Raw genomic sequence first — 16,436 nt, 5'->3', positions numbered from 1 at the left:
TAACCAAGTAAACACTGTTTAAGCCGACGATAACTATGTTAATTTGTTGCATTATTTTGTAAAACAAAGTGTTGAATAACTCAATCTCTCCTGCCGAATCCCAGCAGAGAGGCTTGTTGTGGAGGAACTCTCAGAAGTTCTAATGAGCTGCATTAAACATGAAGAAACTCGTTCCTCTGTAGACTGTTTTCCCAAAAACACATTTTCATTCTTATTCTCATGCTGAGATCTTCAGATGTTCTGTTTGGACCCAACAGGAGCCTAAAAGCAGCAGATATTCCTAAGGCTGACAGTCCTTGTCAAATACCAGCTGAACACAAGCAGTTGTGGCACCGAGCTGCTGAAAGCTGGTTCAACTGTCTGCAGGTATCAATGATGCATGAGTTTTTATATCTAGGATTTAAGAAAATAAGTTTATCAAACATCAGTTTTCACTTGTGTGAACTCCACAGCAAGCAAAAAATAAATAAAAATAAAAAACAACGTATGCCACCATTTTTTTCTTTTTCTGCCCTATTTCACTTGGCGCCGTGACCCAGTTGGTTTCTCTGTTGCGTCCACAAGGCGGTCATGCAGCGCTGCGGGGCCCGCACCGCTCCACAAACACAAACTCATCCCGCTTTGTTTGCTGCTCTTCCTGCTTCCCATCTGCATAAACAACACCGGATGGCTTCCATCCAGCGGACGAAGAGATGCAGCGAATCCCTCTGTCCACTCAGCTTCAGTGAGTAACTCCAGATTAAATTTCACTTTACCATTTGTGTGCTTTTAAAGTTTTTTTTTTTTAAAAACACAAGCCTTCATTTAATATTAACTGTATTGTGTTCTAATTCTTTTAAAAATAGATTTGCTCGTCTTTTTTCAGTTTTTATCCAAAGCTCATCATGCTTCCCACCTTGAAGCCCATCTTGCCCTTCTTGCAGCAGAGGCAGGCCAGCATGAGGAAGACGAAGGTGAAGAGACCCGAGAAGGAGATGGCCACCACAGCCAGAGAGGACGACCAGGAGAGCTCGCTCAGTGGAGCGCCATCTGCAGGACACAGAGAGCAAATCACAATGTCAGCTGCTGAACTCAACGCTGCGTGATAATCCGATAAGGTGCGTGTTGGAGCATGTTGTAATTTATATCAGCAGCAAGACCAAAAAGCATTAAAAACGGAGGGTTTTCTGTTGCCTTTTTGAGGAATGTTCTGCTGTAGAGATGTTTGCATGTTTGATTTAAAACCTAGCATCTTGCTTGTGTTGGGAATGAAATACTCTGAGACAATATAGTCCTGCAGATTTTACTCACAGAACAATAAAGTCGAATAAAAGCCCGGGCCCATAATGCAGGCAGCACATTTTCTGCTCCACCTCGCTTTTTCATTAAAGTTTTATTTAGGGGGCCCAGAAGTGATTTTCTTATAAATACATTTCTCTAAATTTCATCCGTTTCCCCCCCAAATAAAGTTCAGACTGAATACATTAGGAATTTATGAGGTTGTGAATAAAGTTTAAAGATATTTTTGTGTCACTGCGACACTGCAGTGGCCCAGAAACACACTTGCACTGTGAAACGTCGGCCTGAGAACATCCAGACCTTTACTTGAATTTAAACTTTTTAAGTATGATCTGCTAGGCTTTTTCATAAGAATCCAACAGACCTGACAGTGCAGCGCTGCATCGAGAGCATTCAGATGGCAACTGAAGGAGTCCCGGTTCAATGAGGAATGTTACATCGACTGAATGTTTGCAATATTTTTGCAAGAACTTTAAGGCTATTTCTATTTTTTATGAATGACAAGAAAGCAGAGTAGTAATTCATGAGCAGCTTTAATTTTTGAACTATGAAGCTGAAGTTAAGGAAATGATCACAGTAGAGGAGAAAACAGAAACCATAATTTACAACAAAGCAGAATCACAGAAACCATCGGAGATGTTGAACTGCCCCCCCCCCAAAAAAAAATAAAATAAAATAAACAGAAAATATAAGAAAGAAATTCTCGACTAAGAATTAAACACATCGAAGGCCGTGATCCACAAAAATAGAGGTTCATTCAATTATGTCGATGCATCTTTGAGACAAATTATCTGCAGTTTATGTAAATCTTTTTTTTTTTAGAGATTTCAGGCTCACTTCCAGAGCACAAAGAATGGCCAGATGTAAGGCCAGCAGAGAGCAGCATAAAATCTAGAACAAGAGTTTTTGTCTAGTTTCTGGTGCAAATATCTTCACACACTCAAAACAAGACAAAACTAACTTATAAGTAACTTTCTTTTTTACAAGCTAGAGGAGCTTTTTTAAAGTTATTATCCCTTCTTGTTCCACTGGCAGATTATTTCACTAATAAAAAGACATTTTTCCATGTAATAAGTGAAAAGAATTGGCAAAGAAAGTAGTATTTTCTCATATAAGATCCTATATTTTCCTCAAATGTATGTTAATTTGTGTATTACTACATTGCAAGCGTGCCAATATATTTGTACTAAAACTAGACCGAAAATACTTAGTGAAATTTTGTGTTTTTACAAAACAAAAAGTGCAGAAGTGAAATGTATTTAAATATACAGAATATTGCTAGCTAATTTTCTGGCTGCATGGAAGATACTTGAAGGTTTAAGGAGACAAAATATTGAGAGAACAAAAATATGATTCAAGCTACATCTTCACAAACGGAGTAAATGTTGAAAATAGTAATTTAGCTGCGGCTTGACCAGTATTTTGTGTTTTAGGATTTATCGAACCAAAAAATGCACTAAAAAAATTGTTTTTTTGGCTTTTTGCATCTTTATAAATATTGCATTTTGCTTTTAAAAAAAAAGTAGAATAACCCAGTGCGTTGTGTTTTAATTTACAGATGAAAGAATCTGCCTGCGATTTGACGGATGTGCAGCGTTTCGTTTGCAGATGCATTCAGCAAAGTCTTCGGGGCAGCGCGCGTCGCTGGAAGAAAAACCAAGGAGCCCTGGAGTTAAATCCGAAGTGAGACATAGAGGTAAACAACATAAAAGTTTAATGCATTTAAGGAATCACATTTGTTCTCCCCGTCGAGCCGTTTCTATTGGACCGTTTCCCGTTTTCCATCCCATCGAGTCCCTTTGACCACAACCATGAAGCAGGAAGCTCACCGCCGGGGAGACGGCTTCGAGCATCTCGTCCCGCCTCACCAGCAACCCGCTTGCAGCATCACTACAGTTTTCATTTCCCTCACTTTCCGAAATGCAAATGGTTACCATGGAAACAGAAAGCCAAGCAGGATTGCTTTTAGCTGTAAATCTCTCACATCGATTCTGCCAACAGCCCTGCCACCCAGCTGCACACACACACACACACACACACACACACACACACACACACACACACACACTCTTGGTGCTGCTGATCCTCTACATTCTGGTGCAACTTGCTCTCATGACTATCCAGCATTCAAGCTCTTAGTTTAATTGGAAAGAGAGTAAACACTGTTGTATAAAGAGGCTGCTTGGCACAAGTAAGAGGGAATTATAGTAGAGAAATAATAATAATAATAACAATGACAAAAACATGGTCATTTTAAATGAAACAAATGGTCAGATCTGGGCATTTTGAGATTTTATTTCACCTAGTGCTACTTTCACATTTGTGTCCTCCTTCTGCACTATAAAGTGCAACATGAAGCCGTGTGCAGCTCTATATGAGGAACTATCCGGAGCGCTGAAATGCTACATAAGGCATTCAGATTTAATTACTCGTTTGTCAGGGGGATAATTATGGAGAGCCAAGGATATTCTTACCAAGTTGTGGTTTATGTAAAACTCCCACGCTTCCCACCTCACCCAGCAGCAGAAAACACAGCCTGACTGTGCGAGTACTATTAATATTTAAAGATGCAGCCGCGGTGCGTGTGCAGGAAAGCTTTTAAATCCTGGCACTACGTGAGTTTTTTGAGCAAATACAGGGGGGCCAGAGAAACGGCTAACAGAAACGCAGCCTTGCAAACGGGATTCAGGATTTTAGACCGACATAAAGAAGCACATTTTGGTGAAGTGGAAGGAAAATGAAAATGAGAACAACTGCTTTCGAGATTTTTAGTGATAAATCAAAAAGGCGAAGTCTACAGATAAAATAGAGGGCGATTTTTTAGAAGTCCCCTGTTTAGTCAAGAGAGTTGTGTGATTTAATCATGAACACAGCGGAAAGGTCAGGAAGAGGTTGCTGGGAAGATTAATGGAGCTGGAAGAAAACCTGTTATGGTGGCAAAAGACTTGAGACCGGGGCGGAGATTCACCTCAGCAGAACCACAACCCGAAACATCGGATGTTCAACCGATTCATTATATTGATTAATCAAATGTTGTGTTTTTGAAGATTTAATTTATGGAAAATCTGGATTTTTTTTTCCCTCCACCAATGCCCTTCTTCAGCCCAGAGTGACATTAACTCTCCCAAGACCTTTTTTTTTTTTTTTTTACAGCTTGAATGATTGAAATAAGAGCCAGTTTTTTAAAGATATTTTCTGTAATTTGTAAATTTTTCTTAAAGGAAAAGAGTTAGGGTGAAAAAAAACTGATTAAGATTGGAATTTTAGATTAAAAAAAAAATCTGATTTTATTTTAAGCCAGATTCAGCCAGTTCTAGGCTGAATACAAGCCACACTTTTCAGATCCTAATTTGTAAAAAAAAAAAGAGAGAGACAGAGAGAGAGAGAGAGAGAGAGAGAGAGAGAAAATCCATTACCTACTAATTGTACACCTTGGTGTCACATAAAGTCTACTACATAATTTAATGAAGTTGTTTGCAATCAACATCGAAGTGGCATAAAAATTTGACTTTGAATACTATACCTGATATTTTACAACACTTTGTTACCCTTTAATTTGATTATTTTTAAAGGTTTTTGTGGCTCTAGTGGCTTTTATTCAACAGTAGATTGACATGAATAAGGGGAGAAGGAGAGAATTGTTTTGGGAACTTAACCTCGTATATGACACATCTAAGCCATGTGGTTCTCCTCCACTTTATTTTATCTTTATTACTGAGGACAAAAGCACTTCACCACAGTGCAAGACGCTGCACCTCATACAGATTTCCTAAAAAAAAAATAATAATAATAATAATAATCTTGAGGTAAATATGCAATTTTAAGTCTTGTACCACTAGATTCCACTTAGTCATACACCTGTTCAAATGACATTTTCTATATTTTCTGCAGTCTGTACAACAAGGAGAGTAGAGGATAAAATCCTTTGCCTGGTTAAGATGGTTGCAGCAGTGACAGGAAAAAGGAAGGACATCAGTTTAAGGCTGATTTATTCAGATGAAGAGGCCACAGAGGTAAAGCAAACAGATGCAGCAGAAAGCTGACGGCAGCAGTTCTTATTTGAAGAGAGATAAAAAGGAAATGAAAGAAGGAAAATTAATGTGAGGAACTGGAGCAGTGGCACCAGAACAGCTCCGAGGCACGACGCAACCCAAACAGCCATCAATGATCCAATAACCCACCAACAAATACCTCTCCACCGCATTTTCTCCTGCAGATATGGAAAATTCACGCGGCCGACTGCCAATTCAAATAAAACCGAGAAGATTCACCCCTCTTAATGAGACAAAATCCAACGAGACAAATGCGTCTGCTGAAGGACACGCACTCAAACACACGACACGTTTTTGGAGATGCTGCGTTCCCTCCGCCAGCAGTACGAGCACCACGACACTTCTGGCCTCGAGCCATTTTGCATCTCCCAAGGCAGAAAAAAGCTGGTGCACATGTCGACGACTGAAAAGAAGAAAATGGGGAGAGACAACAAGGGGTTGGAAGAATTCAAGAAAGCCCCAAAGAGTTCCGATCTCTGCAGCACTCGGAGCTGCGGCCGCTTCGCTTTCCGTGCAGGGGGAGTCCAAACTGAGGCGATCCGACAGGTTCACATGTTTGTTCTGCTGGAGCAGGACGAGAAGAGGGAAAAACAGTCGGTGGGGATTTCTGCAGCCTGATCAGAGCTCTGTCCTGTGTTTCTTCCTGAAAACGCCGTTCAGTGTGACTTTTTATGAGCTAAATATCTTCTTGTCAGGTCAAAAATGGACCCAAAGCTACACAGCAGTCAGCTTAGATTAGGTAAGGCTGGTAACCCGGAAACTTCATGTCACTGTCATCACAGACATGATTTAAGTGAAATCTGCAAAGGTCTACAGCATCCTGATAGTTAACGACCTTACATTTCATGTCATCTAGTCGCAAAATAACTGAAAATGTCAACCTTCCTGTGAAAAAAACTCGACGTTTGCACTTTTTTATGGCAACTTAAGAAGCTTAAATGCTTGGAGTGCTTGACTTCGTTATATATAGCACTATAGAGTGCTGTTTTCTATAGTGGAATGTAACCTATTGGATAAACCACTGGCTCTGTCTGCTGCAGAAAAGACTCACTTAAGATCCAAACTGTCCCTTTTACAGCATTTCAGAACAGCGCAGAAAACTCTTCCTACACATTTTTTTGTTATTTCTCAGACTGAAGAAAGTGATGATGAGAAACATTTTAATGGCTTTTGTCAGTTGCAAGTGATGCGATATTTAAAACTTATTTTGTTTTTTGCATGCGCTTTGTGATCTCGTTAACGCTTTGCTACAGAAATGCAGTTGATTAGGTAACAAGCTACAATGCAATGTTGAAATGCATGATGATGTTTTGGACAAAGATTTCTAGTGGAAATGGCGATGGATCTGGAAGAAAGTGTCCCTTCTGGGTGACGGAGATTTGATCTACATTTACAATTCGCATACATAAATAAAGGCTCATAAATCAGAGTTAGTACGTTTTACTGCTGCTGCTCTGTAGCTCAAGTCATGAAAACATCAAAGACGCACAAATTGCTGCCGCTGGCCTTGCGTGGAACAAACTGAGAAGTCATTTAAAATTTTAAAATCTTTTCAGGGCTGTTAGCTTTGTTTTTTTTTAAAAATCTGTCGCTTTGAGTCAAATATGTCATGTTCTGTAGCTAATCACATCTGTAGCGTTCTGTCTCTGAAATGTCAGACTTGCCCTCTGAAGTTAAGTAAACTCTCCGGGACGGACAAAGAGGAAGAAGAGCTTCCTTTCGCCGTCGGCGGTAAGTGGATCACGCTTCTATGGGCTAAACGTTTTGTGTTTGAAATGTTCAAATGAAATCTGAAAAGTGAAAAGGTGCATTTCTAAAACCTGAAAGCGAGCGTGCTCTCATGTTTCTGACCCAGTGACGCACAACATGGCAGCGATGTTTTCTGAGGAACAGGAAGTCGGCTGTACTAGTTGAACTGGGCTAGTGCGTCAGTGCGTCATATCACGGGACAAAACGGACAGCAGCACAACCGTTTCGTCCACCTGGATCAGCCGAGCTCTTCAGACGCTACGTATCCTTCATGCAGCCGCAGCTCAGCGCAGACAGAAGTGAGAACTTCTGAAGGGCTGGACTGAATCCAGAGGAAGATTCTGTAAAGCGATCCCAATTAGGGATGAAGGAAGCCGAACAAGCCAAGAGGCTCATCTTAAAACGCGGCCCGGACAGGAGAGGTAACGTGATCGGCATCATGAAGCCGCTGAAAGGATGGAAAATATCTTTATAGCAGGAATCATTACAGTTACCGAGGCTTAAGGAGAAGAAATGAAAGGATTTCTGTTGGTTCGCAAACGTGAGGGTGAACAAGACAGAAACCACAAAGAGAATGCAAGAAAAGGATTTAAGTCAAGATGCAGATTTGGCTGATGGCAGCTTTAAAGGTCAGCCTCTTCCTCTCGTACTTCCAACTGAGGACAACTGAACCGGCTCACGTTGTTTCACACAGCTGGAAGTTGCTGCTTGTTACTTAATGAGCATCGAGAAGTAGGGAATATTTTACTAAAACCAAACTGGAAGGCATGGCCAAAAATTAGGAATCATGTTGAACACCAAGAGAAATATATTTTTTTGAACCTTCACTGTGGGATTCTGGAGCAGGTAATGGCTTCACCCGTCCATCAGTCATCGCCGTGGGAACAAGTCCTGTGTCCCGAGGGACTGGCAAAGAACCAAACAGGTCGTCAGAAAACCGGGAGACGATTCACAGACGACAGGTTAGTTTTTATAGTTTTTAACTCTGTGACATAAACAGAACCGTCAGAAATATTACTGTATCGATCAAATCAAAGCAGCTTTATCCGTATTCTGCCAAATTCCATCAATGTGAAAAGACGTTCAGCGTTATTTAATTTCAAGAAACACTCGATGGAATGCAGAGGGAACTATTTATTAATATTTCAGCAGTTTTTTTGTGTGGGTTTTATCAATACATTCTGCCACAGCAGCTTTTTGAGGATATTTATGATCCTGATGTGGCCCAAAAAGAAAATGGTTAGGCCTGTCACCATAAAGTTTGATGGATGATAAATTGTCCCAGAACTTGCTGCGATAAAGGATAACATTGTTGTTTTAAGACTGTAACGGCAGTAATGGCATAAAAATGCAAGAACATATTCTCAAATATCAACAACCTTTAAATTCTAATGAACTTTTAAACACTGGAACCAGGAGACATTTGGAAAGTCCAAGATAAATAATGAAAACAACAAATAAAATGAATTATGGAGTCTCTGTAAGCCAAATTGTCTTTTAAAAAAAGAGATGGAGAGTTGAGCCAGATTGAAAATCTGTATCGGTCAGTTTTTGGTAAAAGAGAGAGAGAGAGAAAAACGATGAATCAAGCAAATGAAAATGATTGAGTTTCTTTTAATTTATCATGTGATTAACTGATTTATTGTTTAGTGTGACAGGCCTACCTGTGGTGTAGCATTTTTCTGTGCAGCAGTGCTGTGATTACTGTCAAAGACTTGGTGTGTTTTATACCTAAGCTAAGGTAATAAGTGGTCCAAAACAAAAAATAAATATTTTTTCTTAATTTTTTTCTTCATGTTGACATGCACACATACTTTAAGGCTTTGTGTGTGTGTGTGTGCGTGCGTGCGTGCGTGTGTGTGTCAGAAATTCAGCGTCAGGCTTGTCTGCAGGATCAGCAGACAAGCCACACTTTGATTGTTACTTTGAGCTAATGGAGTGGAAAAAGGCTGTGCAAGTGTCCTGGGTAAGTTTTACTGCTAAAGTAGTCCAGCTTTATCCCTTTACTCTTAAAAAAAAATCCCTCTCCTGAATACAAAGTGAAATAAGAAAATAAAAGACCTGGAGGCTGTAAACAGAAGATAAGGAACGGATACAATCGATACAAGCTCCTCGCTGCGATGTCTGCATGAGTGTATCTGTGCGCCAAAGCGGTGACAGAGATAAAGCTTCAGCTCTCACAGCCAACACAGACGCAACGTCACAAACGCTGGCAGAGGGCGGATAAATCATCGCTCCCCTCTCCGGCCCGCTGCTGCTGCTGCTGCTGACACCACACTTTCCGCCGGGGACGGAGGCCGGGCATGACAACGAGAGGAGTCATCATTCCCGAAGAAATCACACAGATGCAGAATGTGATGGTGACAGGAGGGGAAACAGACGGACGAAGGTGGCTAATCCAGCGTGATTGGGTTCAAACAGCGCGTGAAATGGACAACGCCGACGGTCTGACGGTGAAATGTCAAAGGTCAAAGTGCGAGGCGATCCGGTCGCTCGCAGGAACGACGGCGACGCTCACATTTCCGCGGACAAACAAACGACACCGACAGCAATCTGAATGTCAACACGACCGGAGGTTCACGAGCAGCTGCCGCGGCGACTGACTCACGCGGAGCCGGTAAAAAAAAAAAAAAAAGATGCAACGAATACATAAAAATCAGCTGGTTTCTATGGCGACGTCTTCCCTGAAATCCAGTTCAGACTCATTCAAATGCTCGCAGAGGCCGACCCAGGAAGAAAAGAAAAACAACTGAATGAAGACAATCAAGTATTTTCCCCTCACTCAAAGGCTGAACAAAAAAATACAGATGAAATGTTTTTATGAACACTTCCAGGAGGCGTAATTACCACTTTGAAGGTTTTTTTTTTATTATTTTCGCTGCAGAAAATCGGCCTCAGTCTCTGAACAATAAGTGAGTCAAAGCCAAAATAGTACGTTTGCCTTTCGTTCCTTTCTTTTCTTCCCCGCAAATCACTGTAAGACATTAGAAATTAGTTTGTGAAGCCCTTTTGCTCTAAATAAGTCCTTAAATAAATGTAACTTTTTTTGATTAATACATCTGTGATTGCACACAATAAATTGGACTGATAGAATAATTCTTGTTAGAAGGAACTTACAGAACCATGTCCTGTATCTAAGTGTGTGAAAATGAAGAGAAATAAGTGGAACCTGTGGTTTTTTAATAAATCACAGTGGGCATTTTAGGATCCATGGCAAGATAATAAAAAAAAACATCACACCTGGTAACATCAATTTAACAGATGACAAGTTGTGATTAATTTTGACAGCTTAAACCGCAGTAAATAAAAAAAAACAACTAAAGTTTATATTTTCTGACAGCTCTTCTTCAATACACAGTTTATTTTTCCTAATGGGAAATAAACTCCTTCCAAAGAAATGCTTTTTTTTCCCAACAAATGTTAATGCTCCACTGATGCCTTTTTCTGCAGAAACAGTTTCACCTCAGATATTTGTGTGTTTGTTGAAGCTGCAAATTCAAAGGTGATAAAGAGGCAGTGTTACGTAAAATTGACTGCTTTGCATGTTCTAAAGTTATTCCCTCATTGAAAACAAACCTGGAGTGTTGCCTTGATTCTAACATGAGAAATACTGTAATCACTCAGCTCCTTCAGACTAGCAGCAGCAATTAGCAAACATCTGGTGGGACTTCGCATCAGCTGAGCTCATTTTATGAGCCATTTTTCAGAGTACAAACGATGACTTTCTGAAGGTGGAGTTTAACAAAGAGCAGAAGATTTTAAAGAGACAGAGGCCCAATTTTAAGCCGTTAAATCACAAAGTCAAATTTCTTTAAAGTCACATTTGATATTTGTAGCATTTTTTTTATAACAACTGAAGATAACACAGTTACTTTATTGTGCTATAGCGAGGCTGGAAAATGCATAATAGTGCCCCTTAAATCCAATAAATATTCCATCTATTCAGATTATACAAAAGAAGACCAAAAAACTTCTTGAGCAGATCAAAAGATTAGATAAACAAAATAAACCTTTTCATGTCTATCTAAAAAAAAAAACTTACATTTTGTCAGTTTTCCATAGATTCCTCACAATCATGCCATTTTACTTTCACCTCTCCTCTAAATGTCTTCACCTTTCTCTCTTCCATTTCGCAGCTCTCCTCATCCTGCTGCTCTTTAGCGGCTACAGTGTGGATGCTGCACTAAACGATGCTGAGCATTAGTGACTCATGTGGGAGTTGGGCCTTCCCTGCTTGCTGCATCAGGCGGCCCACGTACAGGAAACTAAATTACACAGGAAGCTGGGATCCTGAGCTCCCAACATGGAGCGGGGCAGAAACATGGGTCCCTGGAGTCGCCGTGTTTTCCACGCTGTTTGACAGCAGAAATGAAAGAGAGGGGGCGGCGGGGTGGAGGTATACCCTCGTCTATCTGCCCCAACAAAGGCTTGGCTCTTACTAACGTCCAACTCCCCCGAGGCTGGGTTTCGACCCCTCCATCGGCTCACCTGCACCGTCTAGCACAGACTACACTTTATCTCTGTCCAACTGAGTTTCACCTTCTTTACTTTTCCTAAAATGCTCCCTCCCCTTTCACAGTTCACCTAGTTTCTCTTTCACTCTTTCCCAGCGGGATGGTAAAGGTTTGAATGAGCTCCACCTTAAAAGCAGTGGGTTGGATGCTCTGTGCTGCGTCCAACCGTAACTTTCTGATTGATAGACTGAAAAGATTGGAGTGTTTTGGTACCGAGGTAATCTGCTTCAGAACACCCGGATTAAGTTGTGTTATTAAAGAAATCTGAATAAGCAAAGATCATCAGTGGGGTTCCTCAAGGCTGTACTTTCAGGCCACCCTTGTTTATCATCTATATGCTCCCCTTGTGGCACTACAGTATCATTTGCGACACACGTGCTGATGACATACGGCTCTATGTTTCCGTGTCACTGCATGACCACAGTCCCTTACAGTCACTGAGTTAAGTGTGTTTTTAATATCAATAAATGAATGGATTAGAATGTCCTCAAAACTTATGTAGGTAAAACAAAAGTCACCATTTTTGGTGTCAAAATCCAAGGTTAGAAGTCGGCACTCAAACAGACGCTGAATGAGAAAGCGAGGAATCCGAGGCACCATCTTTTAAAACATTGGTGAAATGAAGTTTCCCTTGTCAAAACCAGACAGAAAAACTGGTGCATGCATCTGTCTTTACTAGACTTTGGAAAACAAACAGAAAATACCAATCATGCAGCTGTAGCTCATCTGAAATGCTGATGTGATGAACTTTGGTCAGCACATCAAGGTTTAGCTCAAAGCTGTTAGCAATCCTCTGCCATTTTTCTCTTTCGATGCCCGACTTGTTGCTCATCACGTGAGCTTCAGTTTACTCTTTAATATTTAAACCAAAGCTGTGGAGTGCATCTGACTGTGTGTGACAACGCAGTGATCTCTGTGTGCCCGTGTGATCCGTTAAAAGGTCAAAACACAAAGAGAAGCAGCAGCGCGATCTGTTTCCTCTGACCTCCCATCACATAGAAAAACATAAAGGGCACTTGCTTTGTTTATACTCTCCTTTTATTCTCATCCTGAAATGGCTTTTCTCCTGGGACGATGTGATTTTATGGCATGAACGCATGCAAGTGGGTTTGTTTCTGTGCTTTTGTTCTCTGAGATTAGGAGCGCTTAATAATTCAAAAACAAACTATTGAGATTGGGAAAAAAAGATTTTATACGGTTGTTGCTTATTGAAGCCAAAATTGCAAAGCTGCACTTGGAAAAGGGAATCTTAGTAGCTTGTTGGTTTTCAAATGCAGGTGTGCTCAACATCAGATATCAGGAACGGACTTGTAGAAGCAACTGGTTCTGCTCATCGTCCTTCACAGGGATCGTCAAGTCATTTTAACGCTTTCAGAACTACATCGCTCCACACAGAGGATCATTATTCACATCTTTATTCATCTACTGTTTACGCCTTGTGCAGAATGTCCATGTTTCTCTTCCCCACAATCTGCCCAACAAAGCACCTTTCAGGTCATGTAGCGACCAAGATAATGACAACGGCCGTAAAAAACTTTATTGATGCTTTTTAGTATTTTACTATATATTCAAATATTAACCAATTTTGTGAGTTATGAATGAAATAAATGTTACACCAAGTTTAACTTCTTTCCCAACAGCTACACAAACTGGATCATGGAAATTATGAAGCAATGTGGGAAAGAAGATAAGTCTGAAGTTCTTCAACCAGAAAACAAAGGCTGAGTTCCTCTGGCTGAAGGTTTTTGAATCGTGGGGTGTGTTTGGTTTTCACACAAACAGCTTTTCCAGTTTGACCTCATCTCTGTGAAGCAGTTTGAACAGATTTAGAATCAGGTGAAGGCCAGATCGTTTTTAATATGTACCGAGATGTAAAATCCTTTAATTGTAAGAGGGTGTGTTTTGCTTTTCTCATTAGAACAGTGATGATTGTAAATGTGTGTACACCTTTAAACATCCATAATTTGTCACGGCTGAGTCTGATATTTAAACTCTAATGGCATCAGGACTTTACCCGTGAAGGAACTCAAGTTTCAATAAAGGAAATCTACTGTAAACGGCCTAAATCATCTGCAATAATGCAGGTAATTGTCCCTAAAATTCCCAAGAAAATTGGGATGGATCACCTTTTGAGTCCCTATTAGCGTTTCTGCGGCATCATCACATTTGTCACAGCGGGAGGCAGCTCATCCAAACCCCTTTTCTAGATCTTGTAATATGCAGCGAGCAGCTTCACTGAGCAGAGTAATTGTCAAGATGTCAACTAGAGAATATCACTCAGTGTGTGTGTTTGCAGAGAAAGCTTGGCATTTACCACGTCCGTGAAGCTGCAGCAGCAACACACACACACACACACACACACACACACACATATACACGCACACACACAAAGGGGGATTGTGGTCCTCTGAAGCTTGCAGCTCGTGTGTTGCTGCAGCGAAGCGTGAAAACATAACAAGAGCTCGTGTAGGTGCAGCACCATTAAGCGTGCGCGTTTAGATTGCATTAAAGTGGAAGAACAGGGAAAAGGCCTGATGACGCCGTGTAACCCAGACCAGAGGAAGATATGCAAGACGGCGCACCTGAGTAAACCTGGCAGAACGAAGCGGAAAGCCGTCCTGCTGTTTGAGGTTTTATCTGGATGAATCATCTCAGCTGCTGAGTCTTAATGACTTGGAAAACACATACCACCACAGATCAGACGGCGGAGCTGGTTACGCTTCACTCTCTGCTCTGGCCCGCCTCTCCGTCGCCCCTCTTCTCCCTGTTCTCACCCCCCTCAGACTCTGAGTGCAGCTGAATCTTTACAGTCAGCTGGATCAGAACAAATCTCTCCGTTGCTGCCGGCTCTCAGCGCACACGCTCAGATACATCACATCTCGGATATCAAGCGAGAGAGACGTTGCGTAACACTCTTCTCGCACTCTTCGTCGTCATTAGCGGGGCTATAATGTAAAGCATCGTGTGGCACTACAGATAGAGCCGCTCGGAGGCTGCAGCCGTCGTTAAAAACAAAAAGAACGGCTGTTGATTGTTAGAGTGAAGCCGCATTAATGAGGGACATCCAGATAATCAGAACCTGTACCTCTGTAGCTCGTGGTGCAGCGCTTATGAGCTCTGACTTTAATCTCACAGCTCAGTCAACAGTAGAAACAGTTAATGAACTTATGTTACAAGCTTATCGCATACAGAGGAGTGGGAGATAGAATTAGAGTTGAATCGCGATATTTTGTGGTACTATTCTGATAACGATAAAAATGGAGAAAATATTTGACAGATTTTGTTTGTTTTTAACATCATTACTTAGATTTAGTGAGCTAATGATCATTCAAAATTCCTATCATGATGAGAAGTTTTTCTGGATAATTGTTAATATGATAAAAGCCCACCACTGCAAGCATCTCTTGAAAATCATTGGACTTTTGTACTGCAGATGATATCTAATAAATAGGAGAGACTTGGAGGCATGAATTTATCTAACGACAGGGGAAAAAATGGGTTTATATAAATACAAAGTTCAGTTTTAAATAACATTTGAATTCAGTTTACAAGACCATAATCTTCTTCACTATTGAAGTTGAACATTGAACTTGAATCGTGTCATGCTGCAATTCAAGGTCTCATAATGTAAACCAGCAAGGCAACAGTTTTAGTCTTTACTTGAATAGTTTTGCTTTCTTTTCAGTAACTGTTTTTTTTTTACGCCAAATATACTATTTAAACAACAAATTAAGAGGAAAGAGGCCACAGAGTTGAGATGTATAAATAAGACCCGACTTGAGTTCACTAATAGAAACCAGCTGAAAGGAAAAGCTGTTGGTGTTGCTTTGATGCTGTTCAGTCTTTAGCATTGAGAGCACGCTGCATCTCAGCGCGATCTGCAGGATGTTTGGCTTCAGACGAGAGGACTCTTCAGAAAGCAAAAGACAGCTGAGAGAAAAATCAGCGGCTGCCCTCTGCCATCGCTGCTAGATGTGGCCGACACTCGTTAGATGTGCACATCGAAAACATTCTCAGAGTCTCATCTCACCCTCAACACGACCTTCTCCACCTTCCACCCTCTGCTAAGTGCTGCAGGTCACCAGGCGCCTTCGCCGCAGACGAGAGAAAGCAGTTTCTGCTTCTGAGCCATTAGACTGAACAGGAAGAACTCTCTCTCTCTTTTTTAACACTGAATTTCTTCTCATTTTTTTTAAAAGCACATTTATACGACTTGCAGCTGAAACCAGATACATGCACCATGCAAAAAAGAAAACAAAAAACATTTTTCTCATGGTCTGATTTAGGCCAGTTAGGATTTCATGTCATAAGCACAAAAATTGTGAAAACTATTTGTTAGGAAGCATGGAGACGTGGGACGACTCCTGAACAATGTTGACGATCGGCTGCTACCGTGTGAGTGTGTCTTCTGCGGCAGCCATTTTGTCTTACGGCTAAAGAGGAAGCAAACCTCCAATGCAGCAATTTTACAGGATGTGAGGTGTTAAATGCAAGAGGAGTTTGATTGGTTGATGATGTGTAGAAAGTCAAAGTGTTAAAGTGAATCATAAAATGGCTTGTGTATATGTATGCATGGCATGTTTGCTTCATATTTCATTACTAAAATAACTGTGAATGTTGCCGTTATCTACGAAAAAGTTAAGCTGTTTAGTTTTTTCTGCTGATGTGATTGGCCAATTTGAATTGAGAAGGCAGCGAATGAAAGTAGGCGAGACTTGCAACAGTCGCCATTTTGAAACCTGCTGCTTTGTACAATGACTGGAAGACAAACCAACATCTTTTTGGTGATCAGTCAAGTCTGATATACATACACTCCTTACTATTTGGTACAACTGCTTTTTAA

The 16,436-nt window shown here is 40.8% G+C and overlaps 1 protein-coding gene across 1 annotated transcript in view; it reads right to left on the bottom strand.

Annotated features, from left to right (window-relative positions):
* Positions 1-16,436, bottom strand: part of lmtkb (lemur tail kinase 1 b) — a 55,933-nt gene that overhangs the window by 22,123 nt on the left and 17,374 nt on the right. Inside the window, exon 2 of the mRNA XM_014982823.2 lies at positions 896-1,029. Coding sequence (XP_014838309.2) covers positions 896-1,029 — 134 coding nt within the window. The remainder of the gene's footprint in view (positions 1-895; positions 1,030-16,436) is intronic.

Source organism: Poecilia mexicana, unplaced genomic scaffold (assembly GCF_051168715.1).
Source record: "Poecilia mexicana isolate PSO_F unplaced genomic scaffold, ASM5116871v1 scaffold_19, whole genome shotgun sequence".
Taxonomy (NCBI): Eukaryota; Metazoa; Chordata; class Actinopteri; order Cyprinodontiformes; family Poeciliidae; genus Poecilia; species Poecilia mexicana.
This window is presented reverse-complemented; position numbering and strand designations above follow the sequence as displayed.